A 22,889-nucleotide genomic window follows, 5' to 3' on the forward strand; every position below is an offset into this window, starting at 1 on the left:
CATTTCTGTACAGTCGTGAAACAAATGCATGAACTGGACAAGCCTGCCCCCTAAAAGCCTAAAGTAACTTATAAAACAACAGGTGACATTAGGTAGCAATGAGCTTGGGAAAGAGGTTTGCCATCCATTTTGCATCAGTGAGCAGCAGCTCTCGGGCATCTTTTCTCCAAGTTGCCCATGTCATCTGCTAAGACTAGCAGAACCATTTAGACACTTGTGACACCACGGTGTGTGAAGACTAATACCCAAAACTGAGATAACCACAAATCTTCGGTCCTAGTTAGGTTAAACTACTGACTATGGAAGGCCAGATTTTTGCCATTAAATGCCACTACTTACAAATGTCATGCCCAAAAACATAGAGGGCCTGATTTGGATCTCAGTGGAGGGGCTACTCCATCACAACAGTATCAGATATTTCATCTGCCGAAATCGAAAAAACATTATTTTCTATGGTATTTAGATTTCGACGGGAGGCATATACCCAACACCATTGTGGCGGAGAACTCCTCTGCCGAGATCTAAATCAAGCCCAGAATCTTTGTGGGTATGCCATTCTTCATCGAGACGAAAAATATAATTAGCTTGTGACCAAAGCAACGACCCCCAGCAGAAGAGTTTCAGAAAAGTAATCGACACCATCCTGTTCCAAAAGGCCATCCCAGGTGGATCGCCCTAAGCCTCGGTCATTGGCACAAAGAGGACCTGGACTCCGGCCTTCACAGTTACCTGCACCCGTTTAACAGTACTAAATTATGTCCATACTATAGAAAGGCTCACTCGCCTCCTCCTCTCCTGCAGTGGCCCACTAGAAGAATGCAGCATCTTACAAATCACTCAAAAGATGTGGCTTAATGGGATACCTGCCTTGGAACTGGGGAACCATTGTTTAGGAAAACATGAGAACGGTGACACAGCTAAACCTGTCTTTAAGCCAGACCTAAAATGGGATGGTCTTTAGGATTAAACGAGGATCATAGAAATCAAGTGAGTGGACTGTGGCACATTACTTAGGGACTTCAAAGCCCCCAAGGTTTCCCACAATTAGCAACCTGTGAGACTAACTGCCACTTCCAGCCTCCAAAGAGATGAACTACATTAGCTTCTGTTGGGAATGTGGGAACTTTGTGTTGTAAATGTTGCATGACAACATTTATGTCGAAAATAATATGTTGGAGAGGCATGTCACCTTAAAGGGACAGCAACTCATGTTCTTCATATAGTGACTGAGAAGGTAGAGCAGAAAAAAGTGCTTCTATCTGTAGTTTTTTTTGCTTTGGCATAAAAGTTGGTTGAGAATAGCAGACAAATGCATTTGATACTTTTTTAGCACTCCTAAATAGGGACAGAGTTGGTAAAACATTGATATTTTTGGATTGTTTGGCTATGGTTGAATCGGGTTGACTACAACAGAATCTGTGCTCACTTATGACATGGAAAGTCTTCTACCGCGTGCACCATTTTTATCAGACCATGAAACATATCAGTAATGAAGGCCACAAAATATTGAAATTTCTGGTCTGAATGAATGTTTGCATCACCAATTAACAGTTATGTTGACTTTTTCATCAATAAAGTCCACACTTACACGATGTTAACATATCAAATCAAAACTGCATCTGACATTTGAAATTGAATTGCATATGTCTGAGTACCACGAATGCAACAAACAAAGAAAACATGACCTGCTTCTAATAGCACCAGTACAAGCAACTAGTATGTCAGAATTAATTGCCTTATGTGCAGTTGGTGTGTTAGAACTCCACATCCAATGAATACTATCATTTGTGGGATGAAATGTGATGCTTCTTCATAGATAAAACTGTCAAACCTGTAGTGATAGTCAATGGAACCCAGGTGCCACCCCCTACCTGCCTAATATCTCTGCGGCAGAACAAATAATAGCTGCTAATTTCTCACTCATACTTATATTTTAGTTCACCATCAAGAACATGTTGAGATGTCAATTGGACTAACCTCATTCAGCAACATAACACTTGCCAAAGTCATTAAACCATTAAGAAATGGGCAAACGCCTTAACTCATTTATCAACTGATGAGTAATTAGTGGGAGAAAAAGAATGGTCTGGAATGCAGTACGAGTGATTGCTAGTGGCTAAAATTAATGCAAGCATTCCTTCCTTCACCTTGTTGTTTGTTGCAGTAGACACCCTAAGTGCAACAGGGTACGAAGACCCATGTTAATTGTGCCACAGGACTCAACTATACTTCACTGACTAGACATAAGTAAGTTGAAACTGGTCAGGGGTGGCCTGTGTCCCCATGCGGAGTGGACCTGGCCTGGCAGTGTAGGATTGTTCCTGCAGGAGCAGACATTTGAATGATTTGCATGTGGCTGGTCTCTGTTTAGAGTGGCAAAGTGGATAAAAACAATGGCCTGGGATGCGGCCCTGAGCAATCGCCAGTGACTGATGTTAATTTAAGCATTCCTTCCATCACCTTAATAATTGTTGCAATCAGTAGCTCCTACAAAGAGCAAACTGTGCCAATTATAACCAAAAAGACATTGTGACATCCCTAATTAAAAAACTCTTTGATCCAGACATAATCTGCACCCAAATGCTCTTAAGCGGCCCTTGTCCAGCAGTATGCAAATTACTGGAGGAAAAAGTGCACAATGGCATATTCTGAACTAGAACCGACCATTTACACCTATGAAAGCCACCAGTGACTAAAACACTGTTCCTTTCTGGGTCAACAAACGGAAAGAGCAGCATTTGTGACAATATTTGACACAGGTAAGACATGCCTGCTAGTGCTCCTGAACCTGAGTGAAACAATTGCCAAAGTTAGTGGTGATAATGTCCTGCTCCATTGTTTACCACACTGGCACCCCTTAAATGCATTTGACGTCCTGCATCACGTCTAATCTCCTCACCCACATACTGAAGGATTTCCATTGTCTCCCCTTGCCAGCCTGCACCTGCTTCAAAACTAGTTGCATCATTTGCAAAGCCTTCATGACCCGTACGCCCACTTATCTTTCAGATAAGCTCACCATCTCTGGTGGTTCTTGGCACACCAATAGCTAGGACGCCATCAGGCTGCAGACTAAGAAGTGTAAAAAAAAAAAAACAAGGCAGCAGCCTTTTGAATCTATGAACCCAGAATCTAGAACAACATCCCTGTATCTACCAGTACCTCATCTCTTTAAAGAACACTATGCCACAATGCATTAACCATCCACAACCCAGCTACCTCACCTCTCATTCGTTGACTTTGTTTGTCTTTGACCCTGCACTATACTCCACTGTCTTTTGACTACGTTTGTGCTACAGAAATCCAACATACATACATCAGTCATGAGATCCTCCGCTAACAATTTGCTTTAAATGTGGGAGTCATCTTTTCCTCTCTAATACAGAGCATGTCTTCCATAACTGACCAGTCGTGCGTGACTCAAGAAAACCCCCAACCTTTTTGGCCTATACCAGACACTATCACTTAAAATGTTCAGTATTAGCTACACCTCTTTCTGGAAGCACATGCACCTTGTTTTGTGTAATGACATTGCTCTTGCTAGGCATCAGCAATACATATGTCGCTATTAGGCCAATATTGCATGTCCATTATAAAGTCACTAGGTATAATGACCTTCCGAAAACAAATTGAACGGCAACTGAGCTATTGTTTCTCATATTTAAACATACCATCCGTTCACTTCCAATCAAACTCATCCTCCCACTCCAAGCAGCAAGGAGGAAGCCTGAGAGTTACTCTAAGCAATAAAGTGAGGTCTCATTCTCAGAAAGGATCTCTAGTCAGCACATTCCAATACAACCTTCGCATACCTCCTTCTACGTAGGCAAATTTCAAACCAATCAGGGCTCAATTCACAAATGGTCCTAGGTCTATGAGTCTGACTTACACATAGGAGAGATAAAACATGTCTACGTAACCTAGCAATATTGCACATAGGATGCAACATATGTTCATCTTTGGTTTTCGGCAAGCTGACATTTTGCGGGTGTCTGAGCAGCGCTGTGGACACCGACACCTATTATTTTGCACTGGGTGGGATAGTGTAAAATAATAGCCCATTTTCAGCCAGAGACATAGCGATAGTAGATATTTCATAAGACAATAGTTCACATAAAAGAAATAATTATATTTTTGAACTACATTATTTTCCATCTGTAAGCATGAGGAATCACAGCAATGCAAAGGTTATGAGCATGTAGGGCTAGGCTCAGGCTTAGATGCCAGAAAAATTAGACCAGTTGTAATTTTTCCTCTCCTATGCCAGAAAATGTTGTTTATTGGGTGATTAGCTGTACATCTCTGCAATGCCAGAAGTTAGAACTCTTTTGTGGTATGTGGTCCAATGGTCCTCATATCGGGATGTGGCTGGTAAAAACCTTATTACCCACAAAAACACATCACTGTCTCTATGTCGATTCACAAATAACTTTGAAAGCCTATGTCATGTAACCATATAGATGACCCAATACAGGTGAGCAAAAAAATAAAAAAAGCCAATTGATCTCGCCTTTCTGACCTGCTGGCTTTGTCAATGGTTTTTAGTGATTGGGGTACAACATCCCTGATGCTGGACAGAATGGCTAAAGAGGATTCTTTTTTTTTTAAAGGGTATGATGCATGTGCACCACTTGTGCGTACTTACTAAATAATGCAAGTGTTTTTTTTTTTTAACTAACCTGAGGTAGATTGATAAACATGAAGAAATAATGCACAGAGCATTTTTTTTAAGTGGGGGATTGTGGCCGGAAGCAACACTGGGGTGGCGGTTAAGCAGCGGACAAGCTGCGGTAGAGGGGGGCAAAAGAAACACATACAGTGGTAAGCAATGGATGGTCCCTAAGTCCACTCTGAGCTGACAAAATGTTTTTCGCAAACATGACAACGTACACTGTTTGGTATGTGAGACTCAAAAACAGCAGTACACCTATGGACCCTGCTTCTTTATATCCAATCTAAACTTACTGCAAAACCATGAGAATATGAGGCATTTCTAAGACAGGCGGTCTAGCCTCCGGACATCACCGCTGAGACAAATCACCTCTTTGTAGAAAAAAACAGCAGAAACGTAACGATTTTCGATAATCCCACTGTGCCCACTCTATCAGTCAACATAGCACCATTATAAGGTTTATTTTAGGGAGCTGTGTATTCTCCGTCATCAAAACATTAAATGTATTCTTTCTTTAGTAACAAACATCATTTAATGCCCCAGCGCTTACATGACATCTATAAAATAAATTGAATAACTTTATAAACATAAAAAATTGCTTTTGCTCTTTTTTCATTCTACACTCTATGATTCCTTACCACTTTGTTTCTGGGCTCTACAGTTCTCATTTGCATACCCATTTCACATACTAAATTTTATAGGATGTCTCATTTAGAGTTGTTTACTTTTTTTGTTGACTTATAAATTGCTAAACCCCTTTGGAGGACAATGAGAAGAGGAAGAAGAATTAGAGAAGGAAGAAAAGTGAATGGGAAGTAATAAGTGGAGGAGGTGTGTCCTGGAAATTGACAGAAAAAAGAATGTAAACACATTATATTCCATTCCCCGCAATTTATTTTAGGCCTCTTAGATTGTTTTAGTTCTATTTTAATTTAACTAAATTCAGCTATGAAACAGCTCACACACAAATAGGGAGGAACACAATACTAAATGGCAATACAAGGTACTGCCAAATAGAATTTACTTTTCTGATCGAGCGCGCAAGCACTTTGACCTGTTGTAAGTATTGTGGGCTTTTAACCATGCGCCCATCACTTTCACTTGTTTGTGGGCTTGCCTCTCAAAAATTCTTTGCAATTATTTGTAAATGATTTACGTTTGTCCTGCCTTTGAGAGGTGGTGTTACCGCATTCCAGACTGACCCTGTTACATGGATAATTGCACAATTGACGATAATTTTGACTGCAAGGAAACTTCTTTTTCCTTTTGTGTCTCTCCTTTGCACGCATGCTCATGGCAGCCATGGCGCTTTCAATCGGCTCGCTTATGTCAACTAATGTTTTGCTTTTCATTTTTTATTTATGTGGAAAAAAAGTCCAGTTAGAAATTTACAACACCAATAGCTCTAACTGGAGCAAATGCAAGACCCATTGCATTGCAAATGTTTGTTTTCTTTTTTGCGCCTACAAGTGTTCCTCTGTATGAGTATACCATGATTTTTAACCCTGCAAAGGGTTATACTGCCTCAGGAAAGGGCGGAAAATCTTAGTTCGAATTAGATGCATTCATAATGTGTACGGTTTCCTTAAGGTGTTTGGTTTACAGTAATTTTAAGAGACAAAAGTGCATATATAGCCCCCGGGCTGCTTATATGCTGTTGAATTGTGTAATAATGTATAATCTTACTTGTCCCAAAATGACCACATGCTTGTGTATTAACAATTACCAGGATGCTCCCAGGTCCTGGCCACCATCCCAGCAAGAGCAATCCCACTCAAAACCTCAGGTCATTGCCCAGAGTTTTCCACCATTATTTCTATATTTCCTTGTTACAAACAGGGGTATGTGAATCGTGCTTTCTTCTGCATGATTACATGAAATTTCAGCAAAATCACATGAAATTACACATAATTATGTGAACTGCAAAGCCGGCATTTAGTGCTGTATTGGAGCGTGAAATGAGTCCTCACGTTGAAGATTTATTTTGTGCTAAAAGAAAAATGCAAAAAAACAATCCACAGCGAACAGCAGCAGCTCCTGCTCTGCTGCTTGATTTGTTCCCTTGTGTTTGTCATAAATGTTTACTGCTGACAGCATATTTGCAGAATTTTGTTTTACTGTAAATGGTTCAAAATTAAACAATATGGCATATTCGTGTAATTTTGGGAATTTCGTGTAACCAAAAGCAATGCTAAATTATCAATATTAAACTTATTATGGTTGCATTCCTCCAATTTCGCCCAGGTCTAATGAGAAAGGCGTTGTGCAGTAAAGTAGTATTGCTGAATTGTTGCTTTATGTACTTGCAGGTGCCCTTGTGAATTGCCCCAAAGCATCTAAAGTGGGGCCGAAACGGGAATAGCCAGGGACTATTAATGTACAAATAGTGCAAGTTAAAAGGACTGTAATTTCTATCCACTTTTACTAATAAGGGGGTGTACACTTTAGGACTGATTCACAAAGACATACCAAAGTGCGTGAAAGAGCACTCCAGTAGTACTAATTCCCATACTCATAAATGCTTTTTTGAATCAGCACCATAATGCTTTTTTTAACTCTAGAAAAAGCAGTTGGCATATACACTAGGAGTGATAGAGGAACTAGACTGTCCGAGTAAGTCATGTGCTCGTTATGGTACAGGCCACAGCCTCGACTTGCTGAACTGTCTGCCACCCGCTTGCAGTGAAATTTCCTAAACATTGGTGAGGTGCTGCGGGTATCACTTCCGGAATCCGCCGCTATCACGCACCCGCGCCGCGCTTATTGTGCTGCGTCGAAGTCACGTCCAGGGACCCAACTGAGATCTTAAACACAGCTCGCGCTAATGTATGCGCGGGGGTTTGTAAACACGGAGAGCGGAGAGGCTCGCGCCGGGGCGCTGCCATGCTCCATTTCCTTGCCATTTCCTGCTGTCGCTACAAGGCGCCTCGCTTCTCCGTGCGCGGGGGCGGGGGGCTCATAATTACGAGCAAATCAAGCGGCGCGGCTGTTGTCGCGATTGATGAAGCTGAGAAATGGGATGGAAGCCACTGGCCTGAGCTAATATGTAATGGAGAGGAAGGCAGGAAAGCCCGCCCCCCTTGTAAACTCCGGTGGATATGCCAAGTGACCGTTTACCCTTGGCTGGCACTGCATCCAGTACAGTAGTTTTTTTTTTTTTTTTTACTTTTAATGAACTGCTGTGGAGGTTGTTGATTCACACCTTTCTCAAATGTGTTGCAGAAATCCATAAAGAACACAAATTCTTTACAAGGCATTGTTTCTGTCTATATAGGTCTGCACTCAGGTGCTAATTTGTCTAATAAATAGATGGATAGATATGAAATAAGTGCATGACCCATTTTGGGAGCCTATTGCCAGCGTTGTTGATTGCCGGGTCGCCACATACTAAGAGTGCCTAGTTTTCTAATCACCGACTGCTTCTTTTTTTCTGCCCCTTGTCTCTTTGTCTGGCTCCTGCATGCTCTTTTCAACGCTGCTTTTTCACTATGTCTCAGTTTTCCTCATTTTTTTCCATCTTAGTCTTGGTCGACAAAAGACAGTGCTGTGGCCCGCCACTCGCAACCACTGCCTACACTTTGCAAATAAACACACATACAGACATCCATCTAGTTTCCTCCGTGAGCTCGCTATTGGTGCTTAACAGTGTGCTTTTAGTTCTAGCCGATATCTCTACTTACTCAGTAGATTTTCCCTTGTGTTTTTCATGGTGTGCAGTTCACATGGTGCGCCTGGGTAGAGTTAAAACCATCTGTAACTGGTATATCTGAATGTCTGCCAATAAAGAACATTTTTTTCAGAATAGGCTTGCCACCCCCTTATTTAATACAATTATTTTTGTATTTGTTGTGATCTGTATAGCGAGGACATGCTGCCTTATGAACACTTCTGGATGCTTTGGAACTTTACAGAACATAAGACATGACTCGTCAACATTATATACAGGTGATCACAACAAAAATCCCATAATTCGTTAAAAAATCTAAATGGGAATTGGTTTGGGGTGCAAAGGCGCTTGTCTGTTGTATTGTTATTTTGATGGAACTGTGGGTTTTTTTGGCCCTGGGATCTTTGTTTAATGGCTGCCCAGTTATAGGATTGCTCACACAAACATGATATGAGTACATCGCATGCCATGTTTTCCTGCTTCCTTCTTTCTTCAGACCATACTGACTTCATTTTTCCCCAACCACAGAGGCGCCAGACGCAAGCTTGCACATCCTTTGGTCAGTGATGGCATCAGAGGAAGTGACATTACATTATCTTTGACCCCCCCTATCATCACATGGGATTTCAGCTCCGGCAAGATTGCTCACTGAGTTAAGCTCTTGCAATTGGTATCAGCTGTGATCGCCAGGTCACACATTTGAATCCCACAAGGCCAACTCAGACTTTCATCATTTTGAGTTTGATACAAGTGTGATTAAATTGGATAACAACAAATGGTCCTTTACAGCATTTAATGGCAAGAGAGTGGCATGTAGTTCCATAGGAACCAAAATCATGCAGCATTGCTCTGAAATGAAATCACAGGCAACGTACATGAGATAGTTCATTGCACGCCTGACAGTTGTCTCTTCCCATCTCCCAGGAAGGCCAAAGGGTTGCTTTGTGGCTTTCTGTAGGCCACTAGCCAGCTTGGCAGACAACCCAACATAAACTGAATTTCAGTAGTCCATGCAGGAATTAACTGCAGTCAAACTATTATAGTCTTCTTTCACAGTTGTTGAGTTTTGGCCACTCAAAGCACTGAGATCGACAGTCCACATGGGAGTTAACTGCATCCAAAATATTAAATCATTCTGTCATCAATGATGTTATTCTGGCACATTTTAAACAGAGTTGAGAAACTATTGCTAGATATTCTTTAGTCTGTTAAGTTGGTGCAGACTGTGACTAACTACAAGGCTTACAGTAGTGATGAGCATTAGATTCCGAGTGATGTGAAAGCTAAGGTGCTCAGTTTCATGTCTCTGTTAAACAAGAAGTGTTAGCATTACTCTTCTCAGTGGTACTCAATACAAACGAGTAGCCAGAAGAAAGAAAATGCCCCCTCTCACTGTGAACAGGGGCCTGAGGAAATCCTGAAAGCAATGTGACTAGGTGGTGTCTTTTACACCTGAATTTCTCAAGTATGTTAGTCGTTCATCCATTCATTCATCCATCCTTCTCACCGTCCATTCATCTCTCCATCCCTCCATCCTCCCATCCATCCTTCTATCCTTCTCTGCCTTCCCCTTTCTTCCTCTTTGCCCATCCATTGCTCCATCTGTTCATCCACCACCACTTCCCTCTATAGACCCATCCATTGCTCGATCAGTCCATCCATTCACCCTCTACATTCATCCATCCATCTCTCCGTCATCACATTCATCATGGTCTTCATACTTCCATCTCCCCTTCCTTCCATTCTTCTCTCCATGCATCAGTCCATCAGTGTGTTCATCAATCCCTGCATCCCTCCTCCACCCATCCCTCTGCTGCCCATCTTTCTACATTACCATCCACACATCCTTCTCTTCATCCCATCCTCCCTTCTTTCCTTTCACCCTCTCATTTTACACTTATTCTTCTACCCTTAGCTCCATCATGCAGTTCTCTTGCAATTGTATTTATAAACTGTTGGGAAACCAGTGACTTCGACCAAACTCAAAGGACCCATAAACACTATTTCTAAGCTGCTACGTTACCTGCACTGCTCATCTGCACCAACCAAAGGCTGCATCAATGTTAAGCTTTTCAGTATCTTGCAGTAGCGCATTCACAGCTAAGGCCCCGCCTATCTTCTCAACAGCTCATATTCCAAACCGCATGAATATTGAATACCCAAATGCCTTGTTTATTTTCCAAACCACATAGCAGTGTCTCTATTGCAAGACCACAGATTTGAAAATCCCTGCCTTTGAAGCCTAAACCTGACAACTTTTTTTTCCTTTCTGATGCTGTTCTTTTCTTGTTGGCTGGCAGTATTCGTGACAAAGTGTTCATATGCTCTCGCATCCCCTACTCTTCTAACATTTGCCAGGCTCTTTGGATATTATGGCTGACGATGAAGTGCCTACAGACGCTCCTAACCCAAATGTTATTCTTTTACTTCTCTACTTTGTTTGCCTTTATTGTTGATGACAAAGTACCTAGAAATCCTTCTGACACATTTTCCTGATTTTTCTCCATCCCCATTAACTGTTATAGCCAAGATGAAGTGCCTTGAGGCCCTTCTAAGCCATTTTTTAGCTGCCTTCTCTCAGTCTACGGAGGATAAGGAAGGGCTTGTAGCTACGTAGATACTTTCGACTGTCTATTCTTCTGTTTCTTCTTCATTCTCCTTGGCCAATAGGTGTGATGACAATTGGTGATTGAGCTTGAAGTGTGTGCACTAAAAGTGCCATATTTGACCGGGAATTTAACCACCTTCAAGTATAGAAACACTTTAGCTTGGCCTTACTCTTAGATTGACTCCTGGGAACGTATGTAGGTTGGCTCTGACATGGGATGTATGTATATGTGTTCATTGACTGAAGGCCAAAGATGTGCTTAAATGGGAGTGCCCTAGGCCAGTCTACAAGGGGACCACTGTGACCAAATTAAGCCAAAGGTATTTCCTTGTGCTGCAGTTGTTTGCTCTCATCTTTGCTAAGCAAGAGGAACAATTTAGCCACCAAGCACTTCCTCTGAGATCATGAGCTTTCAGTATGATGGCTTAGAAACCATTTAGTGATGCTTGACTCAGAGCCCTTACATACCTGTCAGGTATCCTGGCTGACCTCAGGCAGTAAGAAGGTATGGAGAATGTGAGGCTCCCTTCCACATTTTTCAAAATGGTGCCATGAATGTGCACTCCCCTGCCAATGAACATACATGTATTGATATGTTGTATAAAGGGGTTGGCTTTGTGTGCAGCTGACTAGAGTATTGATGGAGCAGCTACAGAGGATGGAAGAGCGTGATTTTCATTTTGGGTGGCCAGATTTGTCAGAAAAGCTTCGCCACTTTTTTGTTTGTAAATGCACATTTAGATTTAAAAAAAGAGTAGACTGACGACCAAGTAGAAGGATTTTCAACGTGTACCTCTGCAGAAGTAGTCAGAAGCACTCTTAGTGAAGCATTTCAAGTGACACTGGTGGTGTGTGCATTAAATTTGTATGTGCTGTTTGCACAAAATCCCAATCTTGGTACCTGAGACCACTTTTCTATGCCCATGTGTGCTGTCAATTGAGTCGTCATCTGCCTTAGGGTCACTGTGAAATTGCAGTCCTACGTCTTTGTCTGGGATATAATTCGGGTTTTGGTTTTCAATCTGGTGACCTTATTTCTATTCCTACGCTTACTTTGAAGACATCAAGGCATGTTGGGCTGGAACACACTTCCTGGGTCCTGCTTCCTTCTAATTTGTCAGTTCATTGGACGATGAAGCGCTGAATATTCATGCGGGATTGGTACGAGTTCACAATGAGCTCCTGAGCGCAGGAAATCCTGACTCCCAACGTGAGAGAGCCTGTAATGCATCCATACGGGTTTCTGCTTCTGGGGCACGTGCTTTTGTGCTACATTGCTTTACGTGTTGCACTTTCTTGACATTTTAAATATGAGAATAGCCGGCATGGGCTGTTGTAGTGCAAAGGGAAATTAATCGACTTTATGTGCAGGAGTTTTTATTTTTTATTTGTAAGCGATGCAGTGTTATCGTCACTGGTTCAGCTTATTTATTATTGCATTTCGTCATTACGACCTTTGCATGCAAATGTTTTAAAAAAACACTTATTAGAAGATGTGCGGGGAATTGGGTAGGGAGGATGGATCAGTGTGAGGGGAATAAAGTGCCCAGTCATGTCATATTATGGAGGCCATAGAACCCCAAGGAGAGAGGGTATCAGTTCATCTAAGTCTTGCATCCCATGCTCATTTATATTTGTAATATTGTTTTAGCATGCCGCTGCATTGTTTGTGCAATCATGATCATCTAGGATTGGGGGTGGGGGGCGGTGCAGAACCCATGCAGTGATGATTATATTTCCAGGTTCTTGTCTGTCACCTCAGGTCAGTATCAGGGTCTTTAGTCTTGTCCGGTTTGTTCGCCATTAGGATCTGATTTGCCTTCAAGGTGTCAGTGGTTTATGGATGCAAAGTAGTGGGTGACGACGATGCCTTTGCAGCAAGCAGCAGGCCTTAGTTTTGATTTGGTGGCTTCACCCTGCTTTCCAATCGTGCTTGCACCTGTAGTTTTGGGCTGTATGTTGACGTGAGCATATTTTTTTTGTATCCTCCTGTGTCTTTTTTTCTTTTGTGGAGGTGACTGGCAGTATATTTTGTTCTTTCTGATTTTCCTGGCTGTTTTGAGAAAATCCGCTACTTTCTGGGTGCTTTTGAGGGGTGGGAGGGAGAGTGAAGAAATTAGGGGGTACGGAATGATTGAGGGAGAAAAGCGCAAAAGCAAGCAAATAAGAAAGACTGACTGGGGAAGAGAATAGGTAGGTGTGAAGTGATAGAAGTCACCCTCCCTCCACGCCCACAACCACAGGAGTAAAAGACTCCCAGCAGCCCGCCATACTTGTGTTATGGTTGGGTGTCTGCGTGCGTCACCCGACCTAAGTGCGTCACCGCGTCCGAAGCAGGCAGTGGAAAGTAGAGAAGCAGCGCAAAGCTGCGTGAGGCTTCTGCTGCCCGGTGCGGGGCCCCTCTTAGAATTATTGTGCCCTCCAGGCTGGGAAAGACAGAGAACTTGTAGTTAGGTACCCATCCCTGAACTGAAGCAGTTTCTACATATGGAAAATGGGCTGCTCTAAGGCGATGACTATAACCGGAGTAATTCACTGTACACAGTCTGCCCACCTCCGGAGGATTAAAGGCTGAATTGGCCCCAAAATGAGAGCTGCGGTCACCAGTTTAATGCTTCTTTAAGAACTATTTGAACCTGCAATTATGTTTATGGTATATTTAATGAAGGCACGCTTTACATAATATTGTCGCTAGAATGAATATCAATTTGGATGCCCGGTCAACATTCACGCAGATATTCCATTTAGTGTTTGTTGTAACAATATTTGTTCACGCTTGGGGCCATCAAATTCTTCAAAATGGTGGAGCAATTACTATACTAAAGTCTTTCTTGTTCTCGGCTGTTTGTTTTTAGACATTCGCCTTTTTCCTTGCCTGGCTCCGTTTGCCTTGGTAACTTGATGTGGGTGCTGGCACAGTTTTTGGGAGTACATCGATGAATATGTTAAGGGCAAACTTTGGCACACACTTTCTGCAGCTAAATTAATTTTGTGCCCGGAAACATTAATAAGTAAAAGAGAAAGAGAGAGAGAAAGTGTGAGAGGAAAAAAGTGTGTATGGTGCAAAGGCGTGGCTACCTTCGTTCAGCCGGTGCAGTTGCACCGGGACCTAGGGAGGGCCATTGACCCTGATAATTGCTGTATTTACTACAGCAATAGAAGGGGTCATTTTCATTTATTGCTCCAAGGTTCGTGGTATCATTGCTACACTATTCGTGTGGTGGGTGCTTAAGTGTGTGCATGTCACACAGAAAGAAAATGTGCACTCGTAGGCCGTGCCATCGTCTACAGTATACTTACCCTTTGTGTCACACTGTGCTTAAAAACAGATAGGATCTCATTCATTCTTATAACTTAATACGGTATATATTAATACGGTATAACAAGAATGTGTTATGAAGCGTGTGCTTGGTGCACGTGTGCTTGCTGGGCTCTTTATAGGTCTGAAGGTGCTTGCGTCTAGGCGCGTGCATGGGTGCGTGTGCGGCCGCGCACCCCATTGCAATTGTTCTCATTACTTTTAGGGGTGAATAAGCGGATGGGACGAATGACTGCGCCAGGTGAACGTCTGTCACCCATGGACCACGCCCCGGCCAATGAAAGTTTAAATATGGTGGGGAGGGTGAAGGGGTGCTTTAATAATAAATACATATTTGATCACATTAATTTAATAGGCTTTCTCATTTGCATGGCGTATTTAGCTGTACACCTTTCTGTGGGCAGCTTTTAAGAAGGAACTCGACACCACCTTAGCACAGAGAGGATGGAAACGCAAAACCTTTCATAAAATAGGCACTTCCTTTCTCCACCTATGAATTAGGCAAATGAACTAAGCAAAATGCAATAGTTAAAAACTTGATTTACTTCTCTGTTCTTAAAATGTCTTCTGACCCCGGTGCAAGCTTGTAAATAAGAACCTTTTCCTGTGAAGATCTGTTTTGGAATTTGCCTGCCATTTTTTCACCTTCTCTCACTGTTCCCACATTCTCTCCTCTGCAGTTCCGGTTCCGCCCAAGTCGGTGACTTCGCTGATGATGAACAAAGATGGCTTCCTGGGGGGCATGTCGGTGAACGCCGGGGAGGTGTTCTGCTCTGTGCCCGGCCGCTTGTCACTGCTCAGCTCCACCTCGAAGTACAAGGTGACCGTGGGGGAGGTGCAGAGGCGCCTCTCCCCCCCAGAGTGCCTCAACGCCTCCCTCCTCGGCGGGGTCCTCCGAAGGTGAGACTGACGCACAGCCCCCTATGGAATGAGCAGCCGGCCAGTGAGTGGGCGGGTCCATGGATGAATGCATTCACCAATGGAGGCACGAAAGGATGAATGAATCGGCTGGCAGAATCTATCGATGAATAAATAAAGAAGCGTGAATGAAACAGCGACAGAAAGGACGAGTGAATGAATACGTTAATAGCGAAAGGATGAATGCAAGTGTGCCCGGTAAAATAAATTCAGGAAGCAAGCAGCGAGCGTGCTAACAAACTAGTTTAACTCATCGGCGCATGAATAAGGGATGAACAAATGCATGAGTGAATCAAGGGCTGCATGTCTGAATAAATTATTAACGAATAAACCAGCGTGTGCACGATGGCTAAAATGAAGGAGACTTCACCACTGCATTTTAGTTTTATATGTTACAAACCATGTTAAAGAAAACAAGTATTGATGCAGCAGCCATTGCCTCACTGCAAAGCAGGATTTCATTTTTACGGTACATGCACTTGGGATGCGGCCGGAAGTTATGACGAGAGTAGACTCAAAGGCCCATATCTATGCTTTTTTTAGCGCCTCATTTGCGTCATTTTCTGACGCAAAAGCGGCGCAAACTTCTGATGCAAAAGTGGCGCAAACGTATTTTGTAAATTGTATTTTGTAAGTTTGCACCACTTTTGCGTCAGAAAATGACGCAAATGCGGCGCTAAAAAGGTATAAATATGGGCCTAAGTGCCCGCTGAGCCAGGAGACACCCGAGTTTTGCCCCTCCTGCACGGGTGACGTCGGACACAGCTCACCCACGCTGTGTGCAATGTGCAAGAATCGTTCTAAAAGTGCTTAGCTTCTAGGAGCCCTTACATTTTCGGCGGATAAAGCGACTTGATAATGATCTCACAATTTGGTCAAGTTAGCGTGATAGTTCAAAATGCTTAGGCCCGTTTTTATACTTTTTTAGCGCCGCATTTGCCATTGTATTTTGTATGTTTGCGCCGTTTTGCGCCAAAAAGCGGCGCAAATGTGGCGCTAAAAAAAGTATAAATACGGGCCTTGGTATTTTGTAAGTTTGCGCCGCTTTTGCGTCAAAAAATTACGCAAACGCGGCACTTACAAAGTATAAATACGGGCCTTGGTATTTTGTAAGTTTGCGCCGCTTTTGCGTCAAAAAATGACGCAAACGCGGCACTTACAAAGTATAAATACGGGCCTTAGTTGTTTTCTTTATGTTCACTGTCGTTAGACGTGTGTGGGTTCGTTTTCTGAGGTCCTCCATACGCCCCTCCCACTGCTTGAGGGTGTTTCCAAGTTCTGTGATGTAAACAGTAGAGTAACAAATGACAAGGGAGGTCTGGTGTGTGTCTGGCGGTCTGTCACTCAGCTTCGAGGCTCCGTTCTGTGTGCACAACAACTTTCAGCGCTGGTGCTGCGCTGTGCTCAGGCAGGTGGTTGCTGCTGGCTGGGATTATTGCACTGCACGCACCCTGCACGTGTTTATACAATATATATGGACATCAGATATGCTTTACTACCAGTCATCATCTGTAATGTGGGTTTATTGGTTAACGCGCTGGAATGAATGTGTTATTTATTCTGTTGAGAAAATCACAGCCTCACACTTAACACGAATACAAAGATACTCAACATGCACAATCAAGGCTTAATGAACCCAATAGGCGACCCACACCCAAAACACACACCCACGATCCAAAGGAAGTACTAATTACTCTTGTAAATACACACACACTTCCAATGTATGCAATAAACGCAGAAACCCATATTTCCAATCTCCGCACTAAACAGAGGACGCACAGAGCAATGCTTGAGTCCAGCGTACACCCCGTTAGCAGATACAGACATACTTTGAACGTGCACACACAAACACATAACCACAAGCATCTTGTATGTACACCCCGACGTACACCATGAGGGCCACCTAACATTTATCACGTGAACACACACAATATAAACAGACCCACAGACAAATTCAAAATAATAATTAAAACACACTCATCACACATCTGAGACATACACACTGTAGAGACACCCACAGAAATACACCCACTCACATCTTGCAGCAGGTAGTGCGGGTGCCGTGTGGAGAGGGTGCTCCCCTCTCTGCTTGGAAGCGCCTCCCGCCTTCAGACAGCTACCAAAAGTGGTGATTTGTGCGCTGTAACCGGGGATCACCACCTCTGACGTGATAGTATTTCCCTTCCAGAGCCAAGTCGAAAAACGGAGGCAGATCGTTGCGGGAGCGGCTAGAAAAGATCGGGCTGAACCTGCCGGCGGGTCGGCGCAAGGCCGCCAACGTCACCCTGCTGACCTCCCTGGTGGAAGGTAAGAGCAGCGCTCACCGCGATCCTTTCTCATCTGCACTGCGAACCACAGGGACTCTTCCGCACCCGCCCCGCGAACTACTGTATCCTTCCGCACCGGGATTGGGAACCTCGGGTATTCTTCCCCTATGGACAGCAGGTATCCTACTGCATCTCCACTTATCCTTCCGCACCTTCACTATGATCCTCAGGTATCCCTCCCCACCTTCACTATGAACCTCAGGTATCCTTCCGCAACTTCACTGCTACCCACAGGGATCCTTCCGCACCTGCACTGCGAACCACCTGCACTGCGAACTACAGGGTACCTTAGCACCTACACTGCGAACCACTGGTATCCTTCCGCGTCTGCACTATGAACCTCAGGTATCCTTCCGCAACTTCTCTGCGAACCACTGGTATCCTTCCGCGTCTGCACTATGAACCTCAGGTATCCTTCCACACCTACACTGCGAATCTCAGGTATCTTTCTACACCTGCACTGCGAACCACAGGTATCCATCCATAGGTGGATTGCGAACCTCAGTTATAATTTCTCACCTGCACTGCGAACCACATGTATCCAAGCACAGGTGCACAGCGAGCCTTTGGTATCTTTCCGCACCTGCACTGCGAACCACCTGCACTGCGAACTACAGGTTACCTTTGCACCTACACTGTTAACCACTGGTATTCTTCCGCATCTGCACTATGAATATCAGGTATCCATCCATACGTGTACTGCGACCCTCAAGTATCATTCTACACCTCCGCTGTCAACCACATTACCTGAACTGCAGCTGCGAGCCATAGGTAACTTTCCGCCCCTGCATTGCTAATCACAGGTAGCCTTCCGCACCTGCACTGCGAACCTCGGGTTCCATAGTTGCACAGGGAACTTCAGGTATCCTTCCGCACCTGCACTGCGACCCCACAGTATCCATCCATACGTGCATTGCGACCCTCCGGCATCATTCTGCACCTGCAAGCACAGGCATCCTTCTACACCTGCACTGCGACCCACGGGTATTCTTCCGCACCTGCACTGCGAGCCACAGGTATACGGTGCAGAGGGCTGGGCTGTCCCGCCGGTCTGCGGAGGAGAAACAGGCAGACAATATTAATTGGGAGAATCCGTGCGTCTTTCGAAGAAATCTGGTCTGTCCATCCGGTGACAATCACACAGTTACTAATCGTCAATTTCAAAACTGCATTTTACAAATACGCCAATTCCGCGTGTGTCGGTCATTGTTATTTTTATATGCCTCTGCTTGCGTCCGTTCAGAGCGGTACACGTGTATTCGCATGTACAGATGTAAATAATTGTATATGCAGAGCAAAGTTAAAAGATGATACCCGCGTTTCCACGAGTAGATGTAGAAGACCTGTTTTGGGAGTAATTAATTTCCCGAGTATATGTATTCCTATACATTTTAAAACCGAGGCAGTTCAGATAAACCATCAGAAAGGACCACGCAAATATAAAGTAACACTTACAAACAAGGGGACGCAACAAACGGATTGATTCATGGATGTTTAAAGTAAGACTCAAATGCATGTTCGATGCTTCATAACCTGTGTTATGGCGATGTGTGTGTGTTTAAAATACCACCTCAAAGCCATTCGTTTTCATGCATAATTAAAGCCCGCGTTTGCCCCACAGCTCATTTAAATTAGTAACATTTTAAATTGGATGTCGCACGCTCCGCGGGTGTGTTACTGTGAATGCTGAGGTTGTCATCATCTGTATGGCTGCATGCTTCCTGGTGGTTCGTGTGCACTAAATTGAGCGTTTGTTACGATGGTTCTGTGCGTGCGTTTCTGTGTGCACCCCCTTGTGTGTACGCAAGCACGGAAAATTGCCTCTTTGTATTGTGAGTACATCCACGTGTGTATTCCTGTGTATGTTTTGTGGAAATGCATTTGCCAACGTTTAGGGTGGTTTTAAGTGTTTGGCAAACATTACAGCGTGTGTGTATTGATGTGGGACTCAGTCTATATATGTGTTTGGGTGCACAAGCGTTGTGTTGGAGCTGGGAGTTTGTTCGATATGTGCACAGTAGTGCTGTGTATGAGTGTAGTTTGCACTTTCGGGTGTGTGATTTACCGTGAGTGGATGTGAGATGGCGGCGTAGGCAAGCACGTGCTTTGAGTTTGATATAGACTGCGTCTACAGTTTGTGCTGTTTGCAGTGGAGATTGTGTGTACAGCTTTAATCGTTTTCGGCGTGAATTGTGTGTGTTTTGGTCTGTAGATTTGCGGTGTAGATTTTGTGCTGCCTTTTAGTTTTAAGTGGAAAGTTGTGTGAGCGTATTTGTGACTTGAGTTACGTGTGAAAAGATGCGTGTATTGTGTGTCTTTTGGCCTGTGTGTTTAAGAATGTGTGCTCGCACTTGTGTTATCGTGTTACTCGTGTTTGTTGTGTGTATTTCGTGCGTGTATGTGCAAGCCTGTGTGAAATGCTTTGAAGTGCGGTTGGGTTGTTGGTGTGTGTCTAGGTGTTTTCTTTCTGTGTGTTGTGCCAGTTGATGAGATGTCTGAATTTAGCTGAATGTGTATTTGGAAATTAAAAAAGGCATTGTTAAGAGTATTCAGATATGAAGAAAGTATTTTGTAACTGCACGCTTAGCCTATCACGAGACCCCCATATTTTCGCAGCAGAAGCACAATTAGGTGATATGATCGACTTTGGAAATGGGGAACCAAGTTCGAGTCCCGGTGTCAGCTCAACATCCTGTGATTCTGGGAAATTGCATAATCTCCCCGTGCCTAAAAAAAACCCAAGAGAATCTTACCTTGTGTAATGTAATCTGATGGCCATGTAAAGCGCCTTCGGCCAAGTTCGCACTATACAAATCTGCATAAAAATTGGCATAAAAATTGGCACCAGTGACTGGCCCCTCCTTACCCTACCCCCAGCATTTATTGACAGACACCACTGGAAATTTGTGCCCTGGCCTACCAAACCGCGTGCCAGCTCCCCAGGGCTGAGAGGATGTGCCCCCCCACCACCAACTCACCACCACTGCCACTCACGCAGACAGGTCCACCCAATCGGGCATCCACGCGCTTTCATATTTAAAGAGACCGGGTCAGTAAAATACCGAGGCCAGATTTTCCCCTTTGTGTGTTTGATAGTTTGACCCTCCCCCGACCCCGCCCGCCCTCAAGCGCCCCTTTCAAGCCCTCTGCTGGGGTCAGAGTCGCCATCTGCAGGAATGCCCCGGAGCACAGCTCCCGTGCATTGTCCCCCGTTACAAAGTGCATCCGTGGGGGTTGATGACACGAAGCCTGATGCCTGGCTGGCTGCAGAGATGAAATGCATAACTGTTCTTATTAATAATGACCCCCTATTCATGTGCGTGTTAGTAAACTCCGCACGCTGTTCACGCACCATTAAAGATCGGCCCGTCTAATCCCACCCAGTTTCACGCCATCTGCAAATCACAGACATCTCTTCAGACCATGACATTTACAACTACGCCATTGGTCGTTTATAGTAAAACGTACCAGAGTTCTCAGCGAAACATCAGAGTCCATCGCATGGCCATAAAAACACAGAACATTATAGAGCGCCCACCAGAGACAGCGTTTTTTTCTGGCGCTTTAAACTGGGTAGAACGAAAATATTTTATACAGCCTTTCAATTAAAACATGGCCCTTTAAACAGAGAACTATACAACCCAAGCCACAGAAATTCTTAGTGTAGAAAAATACATTTTATCACTGGTTCAGATTGTATCTTAAATGCCGAATATCGCATTTCCCGGGATCCGAATGTGAGTTGCTGAAGTGACATGTTCGCATCTTTACACGGGACAGTGACGTCAGCGTTCTTTATTTTCCCTTCCAGGTGAAGCCGTCCACTTAGCACGGGACTTCGGATATATTTGCGAGACGGAATTCCCAGCCAAGGCCGTTTCCGAGTATTTGAACCGACAGCACACGGACCCCAGCGACCTGCACTCCCGAAAAAACATGCTTCTCGCCACAAAGTAAGTTTTGTTTTTTTAACCACAATGTGGCCCCCACGCCCAGCCACACCTGTATGAATCCGGTTATCAACACACTGATAGTCCAAGAGAACTCGTGTTGCTGAAGGGTACTCTGGTTAAAGAAATCACAAGTGGGAAATCTGCTGGAATGCACAAACTGCCAGTCGTCACTTAACGCTCACGTACCCTCCCCTCTGACACGCGAACTTCATCCATTTCCGTGGGTGTCGCCCCCCACAGACAGATGAATAATGCACAGCACGCACACATACACACAGACCTTCGTACTTTTGTGCCTATACACACAAACAGATTAGTAACGCACATCAGCTCTCACACAAACACTTACACACACGCAGGACTTCGTACTTTTGCGCACATAAAATTGCGCACGTGTGTACACACACACACACACACACGTACACTTTAAATGTACACACATGGCCTCCACTGCTCATATATCCCTCCCCACCAACCATCTGGTACTTTTCAGGGACCAAGAGGGACCATAACTTTTCAGCTTCATGAAATTACAAAGAGAAGCTGCCCACGGTCTCCTTCCACAATCTTCCCCACCACCACCCTTTCTCGTGCCGTCACGTCTGAGCACGTGGGCTACACTCGCACGTGGTTTCACTTGCTTCTAGCGTGTGGGATGACGTTAGGAGTGAGAGGTCCCCTGAATTCCTCTATATGTAATGCCATCTGCTTCTTTTCAGAGGCAGACCTAAACCCTATCATTATTTATAAAGAAAATCGAAAGTCTGGTTTTCCCCCTTGTACTAGTTTTCTAGAGTTTCAGAGGGACGTTGGCACTTTTTTCCCAACAACCTCACAGATGGCCTAGACATGGATCACATTTTTTTACTACTGGGCATTAGCCACAAATCTACACATATGCAAATTATAAAATATTTAAATGAATAAACCTATATCCAAGTTACTGAGTGGCATATCAAGTGGATTCAGGGAAACAGAGCGTCTAACATCTCGAAGACAGACCACTAGAAAGAAGATTCTATCTCTTTCTGCAGAATAAATGAAAATCTCTTGCACATATGTTTATACAAGTTCAGGGCACCAGAGTAACCTCTCCTGAAGTGATGGGTGGCTGTCTCACTGTTAGTGGTGGCAAACACAAGTGGTAGTTTGGAGTGATATTCTTTTAGACTTCAGATGTTCATACTCGGAGGACTATATATGGCTTGGAAACCCATTTAACTGAGCTGTTTGCCCAGCAATACAGAAGCCGAACTGGGGCAAAAGTGACACTGGAATGCTTCTCTATTTGACCTGCTAAGGTGATGTGCCACACGCTTTACTTATAGCAAAGCTGTGCTCCCCTCTTGACTGCTGATTCAATCTCATTGGCCCCAAAGTAAAGGTGATGCACTGGTTGCCTAGCAACCCACAGGAGCTAAATTC

General features: G+C 44.0%; 1 protein-coding gene across 4 annotated transcripts in view; it reads left to right on the top strand.

Moving 5' to 3' along the window:
- The window catches only part of TFAP2B (transcription factor AP-2 beta), a 92,121-nt gene that overhangs the window by 54,774 nt on the left and 14,458 nt on the right, over positions 1 to 22,889 (top strand). For 2 of the 4 annotated variants that reach the window (XM_069236134.1, XM_069236136.1), the window contains exons 4-7: positions 8,534 to 8,617; positions 14,947 to 15,166; positions 17,373 to 17,491; positions 21,323 to 21,464. In XM_069236134.1, coding sequence (XP_069092235.1) covers positions 8,534 to 8,617; positions 14,947 to 15,166; positions 17,373 to 17,491; positions 21,323 to 21,464 — 565 coding nt within the window. The remainder of the gene's footprint in view (positions 1 to 8,533; positions 8,618 to 14,946; positions 15,167 to 17,372; positions 17,492 to 21,322; positions 21,465 to 22,889) is intronic. The other 2 variants (XM_069236137.1, XM_069236138.1) reach the window with 1 other exon arrangement.

The sequence above is a fragment of the Pleurodeles waltl genome, chromosome 5, assembly GCF_031143425.1.
Source record: "Pleurodeles waltl isolate 20211129_DDA chromosome 5, aPleWal1.hap1.20221129, whole genome shotgun sequence".
In the NCBI taxonomy this organism is placed as follows: Eukaryota; Metazoa; Chordata; class Amphibia; order Caudata; family Salamandridae; genus Pleurodeles; species Pleurodeles waltl.